This window comes from Candoia aspera, chromosome 2, assembly GCF_035149785.1.
Source record: "Candoia aspera isolate rCanAsp1 chromosome 2, rCanAsp1.hap2, whole genome shotgun sequence".
In the NCBI taxonomy this organism is placed as follows: domain Eukaryota; kingdom Metazoa; phylum Chordata; class Lepidosauria; order Squamata; family Boidae; genus Candoia; species Candoia aspera.
The window spans coordinates 239347087-239371032 of record NC_086154.1 but is presented as its reverse complement, the minus strand read 5'-3'; the positions used below and the strand labels follow the sequence as shown (position 1 = coordinate 239371032).

The window sequence follows — 23946 nt, the reverse complement described above, 5'->3', positions numbered from 1 at the left end:
TCGTTATACAGATTTCTCAGGAATTAAATTATTACCCTATTAAAATATAAATAGCTCCTTATAACTCAAATCATAAGAATCCTTACTTAGAAGTAAACACTGAATTCAAATGGATTAGTTTGAGTTTGCCCCTATGAATACTGTATACCTGTTTCTTGCACCATATTCTGCTTTGATTAGATGAGTCAACTACACAAATGAACTTTAGCAAGGCATTTCCCCTACTATGGAAGTTATTGCTTATAATAATACCGGACAAAAAATTATATAAAGCAAAGATCTTAAAAACAGTATTTTATTTTCTGAAATTCTTTAGATGTGCAGTAGATTTGGGGGACACCCGGTACGTACATTAGCTATCCCATTATGTACAGTACAACAGTGAAGTTCATATGACAATCCAGTGTCTTTTGTTATGCTCTTTTCCTAAATGATGCTTTTTTTTTAAACACACATGCAGATTTAGAATATGTAAAAAATGGAGGGCAACCTTTTGATGGATGACAGCCATATTTAACAGTTTTTGAGAGAGCTGGCAAAAGCAGCAGATAGGGTTCTAGAATGAAGTGGTGGGGCTACATCATGCAGATAATCAGGGCAAGAATTTCCAGTTTTCTCCTGTGGTTGCAAGGGGAAATTTTCTGGTTTTTAAAACTATGCTAAACTGAATGAATCTTTGATTCTGAGATTCATTATGAAGGCAATCTGAGTCAACTTCCTTTTTCAAATCAAAACTTCAATTCCATATGTTAAATTGAACTGGGTGCCTTTGAATGTATATGCTTTTTTGTGCATACACAAATGCATATTTTGTCAAATTGTGCACTGAAAATCAGGAAGGCATAGCTTTGAGAATCATTGTTTTAAATCTTGACAATTTTGACTCTGCCTTACTGGGACTGAGCATAGTAGAGATTTCATAAATGCAGCTCCTGCAATCCTAAACTGCAGAATTTGGCAAACTCTGAATCTGGGGCAACAAGTAGGAAGGCCATATAAAATTATTCTACAGCTTGAGCTATGAGATGTCAACTTCTGCCTAGGGAAATACCACCAGCAGTCTGCTTGGTAAAAGACTCTAACTTTCCTCTCTGTTTCTGAATTAATCTGTGGCGACAAGGTAAGTTTGACACAACTGGGTTTTGAGGCATGGTGGCTTTTTAGGTGCTGTGCTATCATGGCAAAGATGTAAAACCTATGCACCCATCCCTTCCCAAAGCTTTGGGTCTATGTCCCCACAGTCTATCCAAAAATTGCTGTTGAAAGGTGATTTTTAATATTACAGAAAGGGAACATGATTATATACTTAAGGAGTAATCGTATTAAGAGAAGCACAGCTAAGCTGTCCTTTAGGTTCCTAGTTGGGCTTGCCTCAACAAAGGGATAAACTAGGAGGAATATCTTTAGCACTTACAACAGACTCTTTTCAAGCAGACTTCTTTTTCCCATTTCAAAACTTATACCCAAGATTAAATAACTACCGCATAAAGCAATATCTCTGAATAAAGTGTATACAGCATGAATAAACCATATCCATGTCGTGCAAGGATGTGAGATATGATCGCTGGACTTCTGTCTTTTAGATATAGCCAGAATACTTCCTGGAAGTCAGTCTGGTATTGTGTAAGAAATATCACACAGGTAATGTATTAAAACAGGGGACGCGGTGGTGCTACAGGTTAAACCGCTGAGCTTGCCGATCAGAAGGTTGGCGGTTCAAATCCGCGTGATGGGGTGAGCTCCCGTTGCTAGTCCCAGCTCCTGCCAACCTAGCAGTTCGAAAACATGCAAATGTGAGTAGATTAATAGGCACCACTTCGGTGGGCAGGTAACAGCATTCCGTTTAGTCATGACCAGCATTCCGTTTAGTCATGACCACGGAAGTGTCTACGGACAAATGCCAGCTCTTCGGCTTTGAAACGGAGATGAGCACCGCTCCCTAGAGTCGTCCATGACTGGACTTAATGTCAAGGGAAACCTTTACCTTTACCTAATGTATTAAAAGCTTCATTCTGCAAAGTTCCTTTCTGAAATCCTTGCTCAGGGATCTAAGAACATATACAATTTGCTCCTTGTTAAGACCAACAGTATAAAGTTTTAGCTAGTCAGCAGAATAAGATCCAGTGTTTCAAGTTCATTCAAGTAGATAAAACATTTTGTCCTCTTTTAAAATTCAGTGCTGCCTACACGTTCAATTTGTCTTTTCATGAAGATAAAAATTCTTTTCAGATTCTCCCATGACAGGCACAGTAGTAATTGTTACCAATGAACTGGATTAGGCAATCACATCTCAAGTTAACAAACAAAAATATACAGGATTTTTCCTGTACACATAGCCCCTTCACATAAGTGACAATTAAATCCTGAAGTCTTTAATTAACCATACTTGTTCATTCTGTCCAAACTGGAAAACTACGGTGAAAAATATTGGAAACTTAAAAATATGAAAATTAGTTTAAGATTCAGAAGGAACTAGTAAACATAGATCTTTATTATACTAGCCATCTCCAGTAACATGACAAAGGCCACTATGGTTTGTTCAGGAAACCATGAACAAATAAACCATCTTATGTGATGCATAAACTCAACTACTATCAGATTTATTCAAGCTCAAGAAAAGCGAAGTATAAATATCTTTAAATCTTTGATTGTGCTGGGATAGTTTAGGAAATAGGTTGAAAAAGGGAGATGAAGTCTTCACTTCTGAGACTATAACATCACCTTCTTTTGAGGCAGGGAGAGAAAATGTTAGAACTAGGGGGAAGTAGGAATAACATGAGTCTTGCAGGAAATGGGTGGGATCACGAATCACATTAGGTCATGACTGGTCTAAAGTATGGCTCACTGACTAAATCATAATGCAAATCCATAATGATTGCTTACAAAGTACCATAGCATAGATGTCCTTAGCAAGCCAAGATTGCAGCAAAATGATAATGTGCATATGGTGACATCTTGACGTAAAGTCCCTCCTTAAGTGTTTACATCTCAATGTATGATGCAAGTATGTAAATTGCAGCTTTTGTTTCATCATTTATTCCCCCCATGGACTTACATACTGGCTGCATTCACACTATCGTACCCTGCAAACCAAGAAACCCCTTCCTCCGGTAAATTTTGTGAGCTGGCAGCTCTATCCATCATTCTGCCTCCATACTCACAGTCCTTTCAGCTGGCAGAAAGGAGGCTGGCAGATTCCTTTCCACTTCCCGGGACACACACACACACACAGACACACACACCATTGAAAGTAAAAAAGGTCGGTGGTGGTTCACTCAGCACCATAAAGACAACCTCCACCCCTTTCACAGATGTGTGAAAGAAGCACATGTATGAAAGCTAAATGAGCAAATAGATGCAATCTTTATGGGGCCTTTCTGGAACTGTATTGCTTGTGGAGAAGAAAAAGTCAACCCTCTAACCCTCTGTTTGGGGGATGCAGCTGATTTGGGAGTGGGGAGTTAGTTTAATCCAAAACAACATTGAGTCTGGGGCCGAATGTAACCTCAGGATTGGTTGGTTCATTAAGTTCCCCATGACCAGTTAAGGGAGTTTACTGAATAGAGGCATTCTGTGAACTCAGCCCAGACTTTGTGCCTCTCCCCAAATGCTCTGAGGACTTCAGGGTAACCTCAGACCTCAACAGGGGGAACAGAAATTTACTACTTACCCTCCTCTCTAGAGACTGTCACTGGGGTCACAAATTCCTCTAAGCCAAGGTTCGTTTTAAACTTAGTTTACCGAGCAAGCCATAGCAACCTGTTACACACTAAGTCTGAACTTGTCCAATCACTAGGATAATGCTAGAATGCCTCCAGTTGTTTTGTTATTATATTAGTAACAACTCATGTTTGGTTTGGAAGATACTAGAAACAAAGATGTATTAGAGACTTCTGGTTTAACTGCAACTTGCACAATGGGGCTTCCCATGTAAGCAAAAGAACACTTCTAATTTCAATCTATTCTCTCACATGCTATGATATGATCATCTGAACCAGTTCATTATTTCCCAACCTTGACTTAAACAAATAAACAAAATTTAAAAACACCAAAATATTTTCCCCAAAATACTGATAATGGCTCAGCCTAGCAGTGTTCTGTCTTGATTTTCCTCTTTGTGAAACATGTTTCAGCACCTACATGGAATATCAGATGTTCCAAAGGTATAATTTGGACCATTACAGACGTTTATCTTATTCACAGTCTTACATGCGAAAGCTTCTTGTTCTTTGAAATGGCTGGAAAGGCCTTTTAAATGCCCACATCAACAGGGGTTTCTGTTTACTTTTCTCTGGGAAAAGAACTGCTTCACTTTCAGGAGTAGGAAAGCGTTCCTTATATACATCAGGATACGATTTCTGAAACTGAAAAGGAATATTCTGTGTTAAGGAACTTGTTTTAGTTTGTTCTCTAAAAGCAGACAGGTATACAATTCTGACTTCTCGCTATAAGAAAGTAATATTTGACATATATTTTGCCAAACAGTATGGCACAGCATATAGTACTTAAGTTACGCTTTGTTTTTGTTATCTCCACAGCACAAATATACAACATTAATGATATAGACCCATTTTTGTTTTGAAACAAACAAAAAAAATACTGTGATTATTTCATTGCTACAAATTCAGTCAAAATGATTAAGCCATGATGAGACTGTATTATTGAAAATAACCATATTTTAAACACTAAAACATAACAATTTTGCTAATCAAGTCCTTATTTATGGGCTCCTACCTTACATTTAAGAATATCTTTGGTTCTTTGATGGGAATTTTACAATCTTTTTTAAGCTACAAGCACCTGTAACATGATGGTAATACTTAAAAATCCAGTAAACATTCTAGAAGAAAAAAAAATATTTATATTTAAATAGTTAAGGAGAACCCTAAGAGCTACCAGCTTTAAAAGGAGACCTCTCTTATAGAGGCATCTGCATTGCTGTTGATATTGTTGAAAACTGAAAGGAATAATTGGGTAGTTTCTGATTCTACTCAAGAAGGTTCAGAAATGGCAAGCCTGAATAGATATCAAGGTGCTATGTTGTATTATGCATTCAAATGGGAAAGTGTTTTTAACATACTTAAGGCTTTGCAGTTGAGTTGAGTTGAGTTGAGTTGGAGTGGAATTCCTAAAGGTTACCTCACCTTTGAATCAGGTTGTCTGTATGTGCACTAAGAATCTATAGATTCTAAGATTCTATAGAGGCAGGATTCCAGATCTCTCTTGATCAGGTCAGGAGTTAAGTTTAACAAATCCACCTCTGTTGCTTTGAAAGTATTTGTGTTTTATACACATATGCCTTTTTGGTAGCACTTGCCACAAATGGAAATATTTACATATGGCAGAAGTGTCTTGTCCCAGCTACAGACTACAGCATTTGTAGTCTCAGTGCTGCAAATATTTGCAGAGGTATAATCCTGTGAAAGTAACTGATAAATTGCAGGATCAGAATTAAAGATTTATTCAACGTATATTTAAAAAGGAGATCCTAGTGTTATTCAATTATAGTAGTAAGTGGTTACAACAACATCAGCAAAGCTCTGTTGAACAGAGGTGAAGCCCATTTCTGAGGAACCCACAAACAACTGTCCTTATCACAGGCACTCAGTGTCTGTAGAGAGGGCCTTTATATGTATAGAGCAGTGTTTGTCAACCTTGGGAACTTTAAGATGCGCGGACTTCAACTCCCAGAATTCATCAGCCAGCACGGCTGGCTGGAGAATTCTGGGAGTTGAAGTCCACACATCTTAAAGTTCCCAAGGCTGACAAACATTGGTATAGAACCTTCCATGTGACCCAGAATCCTATCGGCATTCTGAGTTGTGTGAAAGCCTCCAAAAGTTCATCTGAAATTTCAGAAGGAAGGAATGCTTAGCGCACCCAATGAGCTGCTACAACCACTTCCTGGAGCAATCAAGGAAGTTACAAAAGAACAGAAAAAGAGTGTATGGCTGGATGACGGAGAAAATTTCAGACTAGATGAAGGTGCTGCTAGTCAGTAGGGCATTTGGGGACTGAGGCTTAGCCAGTTTTCACTGGGGTTAAACTCCTATTGAAAGAGCAATTTCACAATATGGGAATACTCGCTGAACTTCGCTATTATTGGATTAAAGGGTGAGATGGTGATTTGCATATTTGCCAGCTGCAACCATTTGTCAGCTGTTCAGATTTAATAACAATTATTCAGATCTTGGTTACATTCATTCTTGATTGTAGCAACATGTTTGCCATAAACAAATTGTTCAGAATTTACAACTTGCCTTTTCTCTAGCTCATTGCAAAGAAGATAGTGAATTGTATTTGGCATCCACTGTCTCTTCCTTCAGAATAGCATCCAAGACACATCTCTTTCACCGGTTTTTAATTCTTATGGTTTGTTTGCACTGGTTTTAATTTATGTCTTGAATTGTATTTGTGATTTTGCACTTTATTGCCTGTACCCTGCCTTAACAGCAAAAGCTGGGTGCAAAGGCAAGAGATAAACCAAAGAAGCTAATTAACATGAGCAGACATCCATTTTCCAACTTATCTATAAAAAGGTAATTACTTAAATGTTTCAGGAAAAAAAAATGAAGAGAAAACTGAAGAAAAATCCAACAATTTCATTTACCTGTTTCAACTTTTTCTTCTTTTCTTTGATGGACATTTCCATATTTATTGTGATTTCCTCCAACAAATTTGCAAGTGGCCCTTGACAGCAATTTCTTGTCTGGTGTTCAAACTCATCAGTGCTGATTTGATGACAAAATGATGGAGAAGGCAAAATAGCATCTATATCAGATTCTGGATATTTTATCTGCATTACACAAAAAAGAAATATTCTTAGGAGACATTTAACATTTATAATTTATGTCATGGTTAATAAACATTATGAATTGAAAGCAGGAGAAATGTACCATCATCAGCAGAAGCAAAACAGACCACTGAAGAATTTTGGATGGTAGTATCTTGTTTTGAAATTCACTGCTATAGGAGACATGCTAGATGTGCTCGAAAGAAAGGGAGGGAATGGTTATATTTTAATTGTGACGGGTCTCTATGTTGCAAGATAAATCGATTTAAAGTATTGCTACCTTTTTTGTAATGTGTTCCCTCAATGTTAAACATGCATCATTAATTTCCATTTTCAAAAAGTTTCTTGTAAGCTATTTTAAGGATCCTATTAAGAAGTAGGCATAAATGTAGAAATTAAAGGAAAATTAGTAAATCAGATGCGGCCAAAATACCGTCAGAATTTGCCTTCATTTTGACTTGTAGGTAGATATGCAAACTTTCTTCTGATTATATAGTTTAGTAACAAGAATGACCTCTAGGAACTGTTCCCATAAGTGAAAAAAAATAATAAAACAATAAATCCACCCTTGGGAAAAGTTACCTGCATTCAGTTTTAAGTTTTTTTTAGAACACTGGGAGACCTTCAGAAAGAAAGAATCACAAAATAAAGGGAAATTTCAATCTGACTGTCAAAGGGCTCATAAATTAACTATTAATGATCAGACCATTTTTTTCTAACTGGCGCTTCTCCAGCTGTTAATCTATAATGCAGATTCTACCTGCATGCATGCATGCATGCACAACTAATTAATTAACTGATAACATTTATATAGCTGCCCATCTTAAAACAATTCTGGGTGGCTTACAACCAATAAAACAGTATAAAACAATATAAAACTAACAGCAATATAAAACTAACAGCTATTCCCTTTCAAGGTAGATAATGTTATGCATAGCACAATAGTAAGCCAATTTAAAGGCATGGGATAATAAAAGTAAAAGGAAACAGAGGTAAATCTAGTTTACACCAATACCATTCACTAGATCTCACCACACTTTTCTATTCTCGCTTTCACCAACTTCAACACATAATACACTGACTTTTGTTCTTTAAACTTCTCACTCTTCTTTTTTTCTTCAATCTCTGCCATCCATCCAGGACTTTCTTGGTCCTTCTCTTCCTCTCAGTCCATTCATATTTCCTTCATGCATTTCTTTTATGATTTTCTATTCAATCCACATTCATTCAGAGCCCATTCATTCTTGACCCGATCTCTTATTTTCCCACACATTCTTAAGTACTTGATTTCAACTGCGTACAACTTTTATGGTTCTTTGGACACACCCAGCTCTCACTTCCAGGTAATAAAGTGGGCAGAAGCAGTCTTATATATTTTACTTCTTTGACATACATTCATTCTGTACAACAGACCAGGTACTATTCATTATTTTTCCAGCAGCAACTGCACATCTTAAAATGTCTCATCCATTTCCCCATCTTTAGGTAACATATTGCCAAAGTACACAAATATATCTAGTTGCTCAAACTTTTTCCATTTTTGTATACAGGTAGCACAAAATGAAGAGGGCAAAGGCTAATCGAGTTTTGTCAAGAGAACACGGTGGGCATAGCAAACACTCTTTTCCAACAACACAAGAGACGACTCTACACATGGACATCACAGACGGTCAATATTGCAATCAGATTGATTATGTACTTTGCAGCCAAAGATGGAGAAGCTCTATACAGTCAGTAAAAACAAGACCTGGAGCTGACTGTGGCTCAGATCATGAGCTTCTTATTGCAAAATTTAGGCTTAAATTGAAGAACGTAGGGAAAACCACTAGATCATTCAGGTATGACCTAAATCATATCCCTCATGAATATACAGTGGAGGTGATGAATAGATTTAAGCGACTAGATCTGGTAGACAGAGTGCCTGAAGAGCTATGGATGGAAGTTTGTAACATTGTACAGGAGGCAGCAACTAAAACCACCCCAAAGAAAAAGAAATGCAAGAAAGCAAAGTGGCTGTCTGATGAGGCTTTACAAATAGCTGAGGAAAGAAGGAAAGCGAAAAGCAAGGGAGAACGGGAAAGATATAACCAACTGAATGCAGATTTCCAGGGAATAGCAAGGAGAGATAAGAAGACCTTCTTAGATGAATAATGCAAAGAAATTGAAGAAAACAATAGAATGGGGAAGACTCAAGATTTCAAGAAAATTGGAGATAGAAAGGAACGTATTGTGCAAAGATGGGCATGATAAAGGACAAAAAGGCAAGGACCTAACAGAAACTGAAGAGATGGTAAGAATATACAGAAGAAAGATCTCAATGTTCCTGATAACCACGATGGTGTGGTCACTGACCTTTAGCCAGACATCCTAGAGAGTGAAGTCAAGTTGGCCTTAGAAGTATTACTAACAACAAAGCTAGTGGAGATGACAGTATTCCAGCTGAGCTATTTAAAATCCTAAAAGATGATGCTGTTAAAGTGTAGCAGTCAATATGCCAACAAATTTGGAAAACTCAACAGCAGCCACAGGATTAGAAAAGGTCAGTTTATGTTCCAATTTCAAAGAAGGGCAATGCCAAAAAATGTTCAAACTACTGCATAATTGCACTCATTTCACATGCTAGCAAAGTTATGCTCAAAATCCTACAAGCTAGGCTTCAGCAGTATGTGAACCGAGAACTACCAGAAGTACAAGCTGGGTTTCAAAGAGGCAGAGGAACTAGCGATCTAACTGCCAACATTTGCTGGATCATGGAGAAAGCAAGAGAGTTCCAGAAAAACGTCTACTTCTGCTTCATTGACTACACTAAAGCCTTTGATTGTGTGGATCACAACAAACTGTGGCAAATTCTTAAAGAGATGGGAATACCGGACCACCTTACCTGTCTCCTGAGAAACCTCTATGCGGGCCAAGAAGCAACAGTTAGAACCGGACATAGAACTACCGATTGGTTCAAAATTGGGAAAGGAGTACGACAAGGCTGTATTTTGTCACCCTGCTTATTTAACTTATATGCAGAGGACATCATGAGAAAAGCCAGGCTGGATGAATCACAAACCGGAATTGAGATTGCCAGAAGAAATATCAACAACCTCAGATATGTGGATGATACCACCCTAAAGGCATAAAGTGAAGAGGAACTAAAGAGCCTCTTGATGAGGGTGAAAGAGGAGAGTGCAAAAGCTGGCTTGAAACTCAACATTTAAAAAACTAAGATCATGGCATCTGGTCCCATCACTTCCTGGCAAATAGAAGGGGAAGAAATGGAAGCAGTGACAGATTTTATTTTCTTGGGCTCCAAGATCACCACAGATGGTGACTGCAGCCATGAAATTAAAAGGCACCTGCTCCTTGGGAGGAAAGCTATGGCAAACCTAGACAGCATATTAAAAAGCAGAGACATCACCTTGCCAACAAAGGTCCATATAATCAAAGCAATGGTTTTCCCAGTAGTAATGTATGGCTGTGAGAGTTGGATCATAAGGAAGGCTGAGCGCTGAAGAATTGATGCTTTCGAACTGTGGTGCTGGAGAAGACTCTTGAGAGTCCCCTGGACTGCAAGAAGGTCAAATCAGTCAATCCTACAGGAAATCAACCTTCACTGCTCATTGGGAGGACAGATACTGAAGCTGAAGCTCAAATACTTTGGCCACCTAATGTGAAGAGAGGACTCACTGGAAAAGACCCTGATGCTGGGAAAGACTGAAGGCAAAAGAAGAAGGGGACGGCAGAGGATGAGATGGTTAGATAGCATCATTGATGCAATGAACATGAATTTGAGTAAACTCTGGGAGACAGTGGAGGACAGGAAGGCCTGGCGTGCTGCAGTCCATGGGGTCACGAAGAGTCAAACATGACTTAATGACTGAACAACAACAAGTGTTAGTTCAGCAACCACAATTGGGACTGGCAACTTGGTTGTTAAGCAAAGCAGTTGCTAAGTGAAACCGCAACTGCGCTTATGATCTGACTTCAGCTTTCCTTTGCTTTACAGACCTGTGAAAGTGGTAAATGTGAGGATTGGTTGCAAAGTTACTTTTTCATCACTATCGTAACTGTGAACAGTTGCTAAATGAAGCAGCTGCTAAATGAGAACTACCTGTAACTTGCAATCATTCAGTCTATTTTCCTTGTCAAACATACTACCTTGGTCCTTGATGCATTAATTTTGAAATTCATACTTAATACAATCCACCTAACATTTTCAGAACATAATGTGTGTTATGGCAAAAACCATTGCATTTTCTGCACCCAAATGTGTAAGTAGATTTATGTCCCTAAGCAACACATAAATGTTATCACCCAAGTATCCTTTATTTATCTATAAATACATAAACAATCATTCAAAGGGACACCCCATATTCTTGCTTTACTCTTTGCTCAGTGCTTAGCATTCCATTTAGTCTCATGTATGCTTTAGATCAGATACTTTCAACTCCACATTTCAGCAAAAGATCACTGAAGGCTTTTCATTTTATTATACTGTTTGTTTTCTATAAATTAACAACTATAACTTTATAAAAGTTATAACTTTATGTAATGTTATAATATGGATGCAATTTGTGGAATGGCTGTGTGACTTGCTTTCAGAAGCTTTCTATAAATTAACAACTATAACTTTATAAAAGTTATAATTTTTATTAAAAAACTATAACTCTTTATAAAACTTTTATAACATTTATAAAAGAAACTATAAACTTTCTTTTTCCCATGTATACATTTCTTGACCTGCTAAATACTTTCTGCACGCCCTCTGCTCAACGTATGTCCTCACTGCACTTCCCAGTTTTTGCTTTTTGTCACCTCTTGTGTTTGTTTAATCAGAATTCTGAGAAACATCTTCCTAGGCATACTTAATCAACTCATTTCCCATAATTCTTGCATTCACCCTTGCTACTCTTCCCTTTGTATAAGAGTACAGCATTCTTTTAATCACCAGTCACAGGTGCAATCTTCATGCACTTATTAAGCAAGTCACACAGCCACTCCACAAACAAACTGCATTGATATTTTAACATTTTTCCAGCTACATCATCTACACCTGCAGTCATATATAGTTTTAAATATTTTCATAGTATTTAAAATGCCTTTTCTTGGACACTAACATTTATAGCACCCACCTTAATTGCATGCTTTAACACTTCTCTATTATCTCCATACTAATCTCTAAAATATTCTTCCCAGTATTCCCTCATTCAGTGTTATCAGAGACAAGCCATGGCCGGGGGAACCTTCTCCCAGCTATAACTGGTGTATCAGTTATGACTGTACCTGGATTACAAAACTCTTGTGACAGCAACTCACACCCTGATCATTGCACAATTACACTACTGCAATGCATTTTATGTGCAGCTGCCTTTGAAGATGAGTGATAGGCTCCAATTAATGCAGAACCCAGTGGCTAGCCAGTTAGCAGGGAAAACCTGTTATGGTAGAATTGCTCTTGAGATTGCTGCGCTGCTGCTTCCAGACACAAGTGCTAATTATTACCTATAAAATCATATATGGTGTGGCGTAGGATACATCAGGAAATGCACCCAGTTCAAACAGTTAGAGAAGGCCTTTTGCAAGTTCTTCCCCTATGTAAGGTGCAAGCATACGGGCTTCTTACTGATAGCCTTACACTTCAGAATGCACTCCCTTGGGAGATACACTGCATGATTCTGATCTCCTGTCATTCCAAGGACCCCTGAAGATTGTTTTATTTCAACAGTTCTTGGCCCTAAATATAATTGTGGGTGATCACTGGGTTAATTGTTGAAATTCTATTCACTTGGCTTGAGGCTTTTTGTTTAGCCTTCTTCACCTATTTATAAATCATTGCTTTCCATTGAAATCACCATGCATTTTCTCTGGCTCTTTTAATACTAACTGCTTCATGCCCCCTTGAGACTACATTCTTTGCAACTATCTTTTTTCTCAACGTAATTTATGCTGTATCTTTCTCTTGTCCTCAACTGTGCAGCAATCATTCTCTTATGCGTGTGTGTGTTTTTCCTTAATCCACAGCTTCCTTCACTTCATTATTCCACTTTGCAAACAATTCATATTTCTCATTAGCACAACTCCACACAATTCTCTGGTAATCTGAACATGTTTGTTTTTACTCTGTTCTTAGCAGCCTTACATCCTCTTTTCTTAGACCCATTTTCCATTTAATCAGTTGGGATATTAACTGATCTTCTAATATTTTCTCATATAGGACTCATACATTGTCTTCCTGAAGTTGTTGTAACTTCACTCTTGCTACTTTCACTTTTTTCCTTCTCTGCCAGGACCCTTTTCCCCCAAGATCCACTCTTGATTCTATCAAAAAAACGGACTGTTCCAAATTCAGAAAATCTCATCACTGTTGTATCTTTTACTAATCATCTCCATATTTTACTTTTAGAATTATAATCATTTCTGTGCCATGCGTACCTATGAATAAAGTATTGCTTATGCTATATACCTGAAACAAAGTTGTTTCCCTTAAACAGATACTCATCGAACTGTCACCATTCTCATTTTTTCTTGGGTTTCTGAATGGCCATCCTGTTTTTCTGTAATCTCTTGCGTTCTCACCCAACCATCTATATCAACTAGGACAATAATCCATTCACATTCATTCAGAATATTGCACAATTTCCCCAAAACGTGTATCTAGTTCTTTCATTATCATGGTTCACTGTAGTATGACATGGAACTATGACCAACCTATGGCTTCCTACTTCGAAACTCACATACAACAACCTAGTTTACATCAATTCATATTTTTACCTACATTTTAGCCCTTTCAATCATAATTAAACCACACCTTCATTTCCTTGCAAATCTTCACAAACTCCAGAAGATTCAACCCTTCTTCATTCAAAGCTATTACATTCTTCCCTTTTCTCTTGGTGTCACAGACACACAGCATAACTATCTTATTTCATTTATTTCATTTGTTCAGTCATGTGGTTTATAATTTATTTTTCTTACAGTTCATCAAAATTTTCCACAATTGTTATGGAAACACATTGTGGTTGTCCCCATAATGGGCCCACAGTTATTGACTACTCATCACTGCTTTGGTCAATCAAGGCTTTCATATAACCATTTTTAGTAAAACAGAGAAGGTATAAACTAAGCTTTAGCTATATTGATGCCACATGCAACATGTAACCTCCTAACAATAAAGATAGTACCAGTCAGTTTTAACATATCTTTGGATAGTATGCCACAAGTGTAACCAAAGCCCTGTTTTACCCTATGATGCTAAAGCTCTTCTATGTGAGCTAGGATCTATAATTTAGAGGCTACCTTCCTAACCAACATAATTGTCTGCATCCTGCCAACTAAGAGGTATGTGGGAGAAGGTTGAGTATATGGAGGAAGGGTAAAAGTTTCAATAAATAATGCTTTGTCAACTTAAGGAAGTATAATAGCAATTCTGCAAAGAAAACTTTAATCTGCTTATTTAGGTTGGTTTTCAGAATGTAGTAAAGAAATCATATACAAGAGAAGAAAATTCAACCCTATAGGCCTCACCTGGACTCTTTTAAGATGTGCTATATGTTCCTCAACTGCAGCTTTTAAGGCAGAAGGAACATTTAAGATCTCATGACAATTGTCCATCATGAATGATACCAATTTAGCTGCTAATAGTTCATCCAAGTCCACTTCATCCTTGGAACAAAGAATGCAGTGAGAAAAGGTTTGAACCATCTGTAACAGAGAAGAGGAAATCAATGATATCAGATCTCACACCATATACTGAATTTGTTATTTATTATTATCCCATAAGTCAAGGAGGTTGTTGCTGCATCTTGCTCTGCAGATCTTGCATTGAGCCAGAGGGTATGAGACTTTCAAGATTCCTCCCAACCCAATGATTTATTTGAAGTATTTATAAATTTCTCTGGTGCTGTTGAAGACCTGCTACCACAACGGTCAGCATCAATTCTTGTAGCCCACTGATTCAGACATACACATTCAGATGGGATCAACCTATGGATGGAATACCTAACAAAGGACAAGAAAATTCACATCTTTTCCCTTCCATTCGACTCCCTTTCCAAACTTCTTTTGATTCTCTCACCCACTCAGCTAGCTGCTGTAAATATATAGAAAACTAGGCTTGCTGCACAGCAGGCAATACAAAAATATGAAAGGACTGTGATGGGAAATAGGTGGGAAGAACTGTGGCTGCTAACTTGCATCTGCTTTAGCAGGGAAATTCAGCCTGGGAATTTAACTTAAAGAGACTATGATAAGCCACACCTTCTATTGCACAGAATACTGCTTGTTTCTAGAACAAGTCATTATTTTGTAACTAAGAAAACTCTTCCCTAAATCAATTCCAAAATGTTTTCATAGCATATTTCTATTTCGGGCAGACACACACCATTGCTCTTGTTGCAAGTGTATCTGAAAGAGGTGGAAGATCTTTATCTGACTGGATCTTAGACATCAGAGTCATCAGCAACTGTAGCTTTTGACGATTTGCTGGTGGCAGGAGAAGACAACAAATCTGCAAGGCTTCCGTGGCTAGCTTCTTTTCCTGCAGGATTCCTGGATCAAAACATGATTTTAAAAGGCTATACATCAGTGTTGACTTCCTTGGAAAGTGAGAAGTTTAGTTTGTCCTTCATATTGTTAATTCATTTTTTGACATTCCAAATACAAGCTATAATAGAATAGTACGTACTCAGCATTAAAAGATTCAAGCTGAGCTGTTTTAATCACCAAAAACATTTGAGGTGTGTCTGCTAATCTTTCTTTGGGGAATTGTTTATTGCGCTTACAAAGCAACGTTGTAAATAAATTAATTTCTGATAATTTGAAGAGGAACAGAACAGAAATCCATTCTGTCCTCCAATTAGTTGCAGGATTCTGAGATTATCCAGTTCCTATAGATACTCAGAAAGTGAGGGAGTTGAACATGCTTGCTTGCTGATGTGGATAATTCTAGCAGTCTTCCACTTAGTCATCATCATCTCCAGACTCATTTGGAAGTTCTTCATGCAAATATTAAAAACAGCTATAAATGTGGGTTTCTTTTATATTTATGAAACATCATAAAACAGAATATACATATACATATACAATTATATATATAATTATACAAAATATCTTGAGTTTAGAACCGCTACACTGAATATTCTCAGCTGGAAACAAAACTTGCTGATCTCAGAACAAAACTTGGTCATTTTGAACAACCGCATCATAGAAAACAGCAGTGAAATGGGCTGTTCCAACTTCAGGTTAGATTATTTCAAATGTTCTAAACTTGAAACAGAACAGGAAATGTTCATTCAGAGAATTTTGTTTTGAGGTTGAAACACCACAGAAGTGATTTTGAGTTTAGTTACAAGGAAACATAGCCAAGTCAACTGTTCTGAAAGTACACTTCAAGGTGGACTGTTATGTTCCAATTTAAAAAAAGTTACCTACAGTACTTTATGCGTATCCCTAGATGATCATATATGTGTAAGTTGTCTATATAGAATGGCTGTACCACTGAAATAACTGGGGGATTCATCTTCCATGTGGAACTCTGCATTTGTATGAAAGTTACTGATCTGGTTCACATCTGTACTAAACCATGGTTTGATTAACCTTTGTTCTCTGAATAAACCACAGTATCTGTATTCAACAATACAAAACTTCAAAAGCAAACAAACCATGTTACAGCTTATCATCAAAGAAATATCATAAAATTATCTGTGAATTAAAACCATTATGCTGAACTTCATATAACTTCAAGCTCACAACTTTAGAAAGCTGCCTCAAGAAAGCAGCTCAATGTTGCCCAATACTTCTCCATCATTAAAATTCCAGGCCAGATTCACTGGTCCTTTTCTTTCCCCACCATTCCCTTCTCAGCTTTGGTTTACCATTTAAATATGTATTTTCACTATCTAAGATTTTTGGAAATTGGGTATCTTCTTAACTATGCTTTGAAAACTAGCTGAAACCCTGTCTATTGTAACAGGTTATGTCATGAGTAAGGACAGGTTAGCTTTCAACACAACTAGTCCTAAGATAACAATAAACCAAGTTTATTAACACCAGCAGTGGAGGGGGATTGAACATGAGTCTGTGTGGTAGAAGCCAGGTGGAGGTAGCAGCTCTGCTCGCCATCTCATTAGAGAGCTTTCTCCTGGCCACACCTGCCTTAGGGAGAACATTCCCTTGATGTCCATATGCCCCAACCCTGCTGGGTTTTTAAAATCTTTACAAACTTGGTTCTTACAATATGCCCTGGAACAGGAGTTTTATCTTGCCTGTTATGAGTTTTGTATTCTGCTTTTCTCCATGACCTGTAGGTTATTATTTTTACTGTTATTATTACATTGTGGCTTTTGTATGTTCTATTTTGTTATTTCTTTATATGTAAGCTACCTAGTTACTTTGTGATTGAGCATCATGCATGTTTATTAAATAAATGGCATTTCACCTACATACACCAAGCCAAATTCCATCAGAAGAATATTTAAGTAAGTAATTCTTACTTTAGAAGCATTGTGAAGATATAAAATATTTGTAATAATATGTTCCTGATAAAGGATACTAGAGCTGGTTGGGAAAACATTCATAGATACTTACACATTCCTTGGTGGTCAAGGAAACAGAAGACCACATGCTTATTTAGAAGGGGCTTTAGAAAGAAATTGAAGAAGTATCTGCCCTAACAAGCTGAAAGATAAATTGGGTTCTAAAATGAATGTACAGTAATTCAGTTGTTGACATTTCAGTACTGTATCCCAATCTCTTTCATTTTTAATAAATAAATCTTGTTAAAGAAGACTTCATGAGAACCTTGCTCTTCATAAAGTTGGCTGCCAAGAGCCTAAAAATGTGTACATATAATACTAATATTTAGAGGACTACAAAAAAAATTCTGCAGAATGTTTTGAAAATTGTGTTACCAAAGAATTTCCAAGATACTCAGAAGATACTTGCTTCAGTATCTAGCTTCAGTATCAGTATTGGGGGGAGATGGGCAGTAGCACAAATTTGAGAAATAAGTAAGTAAGTAAGTATGCTTAACATTCTGTTCTACAAGTATCATTTAGCTTTATAACCAAGCTTCTCAAAGCTTTCAGTAAAATACTCCATAATCCTGAATTAATACATAAAGCAGTACACTTCTAGCAACCAGTAAAATCCTTGCTTTATTTTATGGCTTATAATTATAGTTTATAACATATAATTATGGATTATATGGGAAACAAAAATCCTAACATAATAAGGCACTAATATTATAATCAGTATCCAAGTGAACATATAATCTTTTTTACAATAAAGCATATTTTTGTTCTTATAGCTTAATGGTTACTGCTTTTATGGTGTAATCTATGGTTACACCTTACATGCTGCAACATGTGACATCACTGCTATATAAATTAAAGATCTTACATCACTTCTCAGGCAGGAAAAATAGGCTTTGGGGTACCCTGTTCCACATTATGAATGGTTGCCCCAACCATCTGCATAAAGTGATGTTTAAAAGTTTGTGAACCCTTTTGAATTTTCAATATTTGGATACTTGTGCCTGGCAAAAGTATGTGAACCTCTAGGAATATCAGTTTACTTGAGGGAGAAATTAGAGTCAGGTGTTTCAATCAATGGGATGATAATTAGCGGTGAGTGTGGGAGGTCCTGCCTTATTTAAAAAATAGAATTCTGGGTATTTACTATCAAAGTCTGATCTTCACAATACAGGTATGTGGAAGTGTGTCATGGCTTGAACAAAGGACATTTCTGAGGATCTCCAAAAAAGAGTTGTTGATGCTCACCACAATGGAAAAGGTTACAAAAATATTTCCAAAGAGTTTGGACTTCACCAGTCCACTATCAGAATGGAAATTGTTACATTTGGCAAAAGGCAAACACTGCATTCCAGCATAAGAACCTTATCCCACTTGTGAAACATGGTGGTGGCAGGATCATGGTTTGGGCCTGCTTTGTTGCCTCTGGGCAGGACAGCTTGCCATCACTGATGGAACTATGTATTCTGAATTGTACCAGAACATTCTACAAGAAAATGTCAGGGTATCTGTCCATGAAGTGAAGTTCAAGAGAAAGTAGGTCACACAGCAAGACAACAAGCCAAAAGACACAAGACATATGACTGAAGAATAGTTAAAGTGGAAGAAAGTTAATGTTTTGGAATGGTCAAGTCAAAGTTCTAACCTTAACCCTATAGAAATGTGGAAAGACCTGAACTGGGCAGTTCATGTGGGGAAGCCCAACGATGTCCCTGAGTTGAAGCTGTTCTGTCAGGAGGAATGGGCTAAAATTCCTCCAAGCCAATGTGTAGGACTGATCAACGGTTATCGGAAATGTTTAGTCGCAGTTATTCTGCCCAACAGGGGCATGCCAGGGACTGAAAGCAAAAGTTCACATGCTTGCCACACACAAATATGTAGCTTTGGATCATTTTCCTCAATAAATCAATGAATAAGTATAATGTTTTTGACTCATTTGTTTAATTGGGTTCCCTTTATCCAGTTTTAGGACTTGTGTGGAGAACGGATGATGTTTTAGGTCATATTTGTGCAGAAAAATTTTTATGCAGAAAAATTCAAAAAGGTTCATCAACTTTTAAGTACCACTGTAACCGGTAGAAACTGCATGCGTTGTGAGTAACAGGATAGTAAAATCCAAGTTATGCCAGACTTGACTTCTGCACTGGTGTTAAAGTGATGGGAAATCAATTTAGAACATGGCGAAAGGGAAAAGCAAGTGCTGCATGGAACAAGATCCCTAGATTACTGTTCATTTATAGGGATAAATTAGAATGGCTAATAATTCTGCAACTGGAAACAGAAATAAGGAGGACAACAAAGCATGTTTTTTTGTCATTCTGAATATATTATCTGCAATTTAATTACCACCTACATAACCTACATTTGCAGATACTAGCAATGTTTTCAAGACTAATAATTATCAACCAGTTATTGAAATACTGTATATTTATCAATACATCTAACAATAGCATCTTTGTTTCCAACATCTATCACATGGATCTTTCAAGGTAATATTTAGGACAAAATCTCCCATGGAAAGGTGGGATGGGGAATTGTGATAATTAAATAACAGCCATTTCCATGATGACAACAACTGCTTTGCTCATACTTCAACAGCACAACTGAACACAGCGTATTTGTGTGTGCACATAAGTATGCTGTTAGTGTCAATACACAGATCTCTTGAATGTGTGTCAATACACTGCATGTACCACTTAGGCCAAAAGGAAGGGAAAGACTGAAAAACTTTTGTTGGGATGGAATTGTTGAGGTTCTCAAAGAAAAAGAGATGAAGATTTAAAGCATAAAAGGCAATGTATGAAGTAGGATATAGATGTGGTGGAATAGAAAGGTCTAGAGAGGAGTAGCGAACGTTATTGGTAAAAAGTAATTTTTGCTATGATTCCTTTTCTTTTCTTATATCATGCCTTTAATTTCTTTGGTTTATGATTTCTTGTTTCCTTTCTGAGCTTTGCATAACATTTATCACCCAAAGTTTGCTTTAGTGGAAGTTGTACAAAAAGTTGTCATCTTTTTCAAGATCAACATACTTCCTGAACTTAAATTTGCTACTTATAGGATTAATCAGAACAATCAAGGAAGATGTTTGAGGTGTTATGCATTATGGTATTGCTGTTACTGTCTTTGGTGTGAATAGAATTGTTTTGAACTAATTATTCTGACATTTGTTTGTTTGCCTTTTGTATATTTTATTATTACCTGTTTTTATTTTGCCTTGGGGGAAAAGGGTGAGGAATAATAAATATATGAAATCATACTAAAGTAACCCAAAATTTCTGAAATGTATTTTATGTGAATATGGCTTGGTTAATATAGGATGTGTATATTTCTTGCTCAAATGTCTGGTTAACAAAATATTTGATTGTATGAGAGAGAGAGCACTTGCATAAAATACACACACACACACATACAATTTTAATATGGAATCTCAAAGGCTAACTCTTAATTTTCTTTAAACCAGAGAGCAATAGTTTTATGTTGCTCTACATTTTGAAATTCCAAGCTGTTTATAGACATGTAATAAATGTGCTAAAATAAATCAGTAATAGCCTGGATTTAAAATACAGAAAATTGAATTTCTTTTCTCTGTGCAATAGTAGTAGTAGCAATAATAATAATAATAATAATGTTATTATTATTTTAAATTTATATGCCACCCAACTCCCAGAGACTCTGGACAGTTTACAAATTATTAAAAACATTTAAAAACAAGAAAACAATGGGAATGACAACAAAAAAGAATAAATATGGCAGAAATGACAAAACAGGATGGGTACAAAGAAAAAAGGGGCTTCAATCACCCTCGCCAAAGGCCTGGGTGAAGGTGTGCTTCTGGGGTCCCAATAGATGGCATTGTTTAATCGAAGGAATCCAGAGCGTGCCAATGCTGCCAGATCAGATTGGCTGGTCAGATACTATGGGAGACACTCAAGAGGGTTCCTGTAGATGTTGAAAAGGAGGGGAAAGAGAATAGAACTGGGTGGCATTCCACAAAGGAGAGGCCCAGGGAATGATCTCTCCTCCCCCAACCAACACCAACTGGAACTGGCCCTGGAGAAAGGAAGAGAACCACCGTAAAATGGAGCCCCAATCCCCAATCCATGAAGTGAAGCCAGCTCAGAAGGACACCATGTTTGATGGCATCGAAAGCCACCAAAAAGCACAACAATGGATGTACTGCCACCATCCCGACTCCGCCATAGGTCATCTACAAGCATGACCAAAGTTGTCTCAGTGCTAAATCCCAGCCTGAAACCTCACTGAAACGGAACTAGATAATCTGTTTCCTCCAGGGTTCTCATCAGCTGCAGATCAACTACCTTCTCAATTACCTTCCCCAGAAACCACTGGGAGCAAGGAGAACCTCTTAAGGAGGGGGTGGACCACTGCCTTTTTCAAAGCTGGGGGAACCATTCCCTCAGTCAAAGAGGCTGACACTACAGCATGAACCTAACTGCAGGTCACCTCCCTGGCCGCTTCCACGAGCCAAGAAGGACCCAGATCTAGTAAATCAGTGCCAAGTTGACAGCACAGAGAACCCTGTCCAATTCCTCAGGTATCATCAGACCAAACTCATCCCAGATCATACCACCAAACCATGCCCCAGCCACCTCAACCTGCCCTGCCCAGTCAAGAGTCCAAGGTGGAACAAATCTGAGCGACTTTTTCCATCAGATAACCTAAATAATCCTCACAGAGGCCCACCATATGTTTCAAGGGGCTCTCCCTACCAAGTAGGGACCAGGTCACTCTAAACAGCAGATATAATAAGGTAAAGGTAAAGGTTTCCCTTGACGTAAAGTCCAGTCGTGTCCGACTCTAGGGGGCGGTGCTCATCTCCGTTTCTAAGCCTTGGAGCCGGCGTTGACTTCCGGGTCATGTGGCCAGCATGACTCACGGAACGCCGTTACCTTCCCGCCGAAGCGGTACCAATTAATCTACTCACATTTGCATGTTTTCGAACTGCTTGGTGAGCAGGAGCTGGGACGAGCAACGGGAGCTCACCCCGCCGCGCGGTTTCGAACCGCCGACCTTCCGATCGACAGCTCAGCGGTTTAACCCGCAGCGCCACCGCGTCCCTTTTAGATATAATAAGGGTGGGGAAATATTGACATTTCGTTGTCCTTACCACCATGAGGTAATCCCTAATATGGGCTCTTACCCCAGTCTGGCCAGACTCACTTCAAGCCTTCCTCCAACGCCGTTCCAGGCAAATATCTGAATAAACTGGCTCAAGGCTATTTGCATTGCTGAAGACTGCCTTTAGCAAGTTTGCCTTCCTAAAGAAGGATTCTAATGTCTCAGCTGGGCAACCTGAATGTTCAAATTAAAAAGGTATAATTTTTAGCGGTCCTGTTAAGAGGTTTAACAACAATGGTTCTCAAAATATCAAGCTCTAGAAGGAAAGATGCTGAAGGACACTGCTCAAGTTTTGCAGCACAAGCGTTGTGGGCTCAGCCTGATAGACACCAGTTTTAAAGGTAACTTACCTAGCACACTGACGAAAACATCAAAGAACTGGAAAGTGAGAAGAGGCTCCTTCATGTGTGCATAATAGTCTGCTATGGTTCTAAAGACATCCCTTTCAAAACCTGAATAGGTAGGCTGTTTCAGATCTGGACATCTGGGCCCTAAAAAGAATGGAAAAGGAGGAAGTAGAGTGGGAAAAATCCTGGTTGAATTGTGCAGGCTGCAGAAACAGCACTCATTACGTTTCTAGTCATAATGGTAATGCTGTCACGTAGCTTATAGGAATGAAATATATTCAACAAGCAAGGAATTCAACAGTTAACAAAGGACTTCATCTAGTGTCCTTCCAAAAACTTATCTTTCAACCACCACATGCCTATTCCTAAACTTCAGTAATTTCAAGATAATTTTTAACTTCCTAAACAAATTGGTGGTTTAAACATGTGCAGCACATATTTCTCATTCAGCCAAACCACTTCAGCATATACCCAGGGAAATATCTGTTTGAAAGCACTCCAGAAGCATAACCCTCATCTCCCTGCTCCTCCAGTTAGGTTATCCCTGGTTTAAAAGGGATTATCTTTAACACAAAAAAATAACCAGGATAAACAATTGAAAGGGCTTTCTAATAGTAGGGAATGACTACAACTATGAACAATATACTCAAATTACCTGCAACTATACCACAAAGCAACTCACAAACACACATTCTTCAGTCACTTTTTCTTCTAGTATATCCTCTATGTGTGATATAGCCATTCCGAAGAACCTAAAAATATTGTATTCTCTTTATCACCAAATCCAAATTGCCCCTATATGTGATGTTAGGTAAGACATTGAATGAAAGGGTCAGCTTTCCTTCAAGAACTGAGGCATACTGTACTCTAATTTGGCTTATGGGAAAGTAGCAATACCAATAAAAAAAGGTAGGCCATCCAACTTGACACTTTCTATACCTGAAGAGATCACGTTTAACGGGGCCTTTTAGCATTATAATCTGTAAATGATATAAAAGGAAATTTCTCCTTCATTTCTATTAACAACTTTTAGAAAGTTCAGCTTGGTTCCTCCTCAGTAACCTTCAATATCGAAGGACAAATGAGAATTTGTAAGAGGACTGGCCCTAGTATCTGGGGCTCAGGGAGAGTCAAGAGAGTATTAATC

The 23946-nt window shown here is 37.8% G+C and overlaps 1 protein-coding gene across 1 annotated transcript in view; it reads right to left on the bottom strand.

Moving 5' to 3' along the window:
- Positions 1 to 3900: 3900 nt before the first annotated feature.
- The window catches only part of DEPDC1B (DEP domain containing 1B), a 41307-nt gene continuing 21261 nt past the window's right edge, over positions 3901 to 23946 (bottom strand). Inside the window, exons 7-11 of the mRNA XM_063295627.1 lie at positions 22803 to 22943; positions 15162 to 15328; positions 14306 to 14482; positions 6611 to 6796; positions 3901 to 4364 (exon numbers count right to left, since the gene is read on the bottom strand). Of these exons, the coding sequence (XP_063151697.1) occupies positions 4206 to 4364; positions 6611 to 6796; positions 14306 to 14482; positions 15162 to 15328; positions 22803 to 22943 (830 nt within the window). The 3' untranslated portion in view covers positions 3901 to 4205. The remainder of the gene's footprint in view (positions 4365 to 6610; positions 6797 to 14305; positions 14483 to 15161; positions 15329 to 22802; positions 22944 to 23946) is intronic.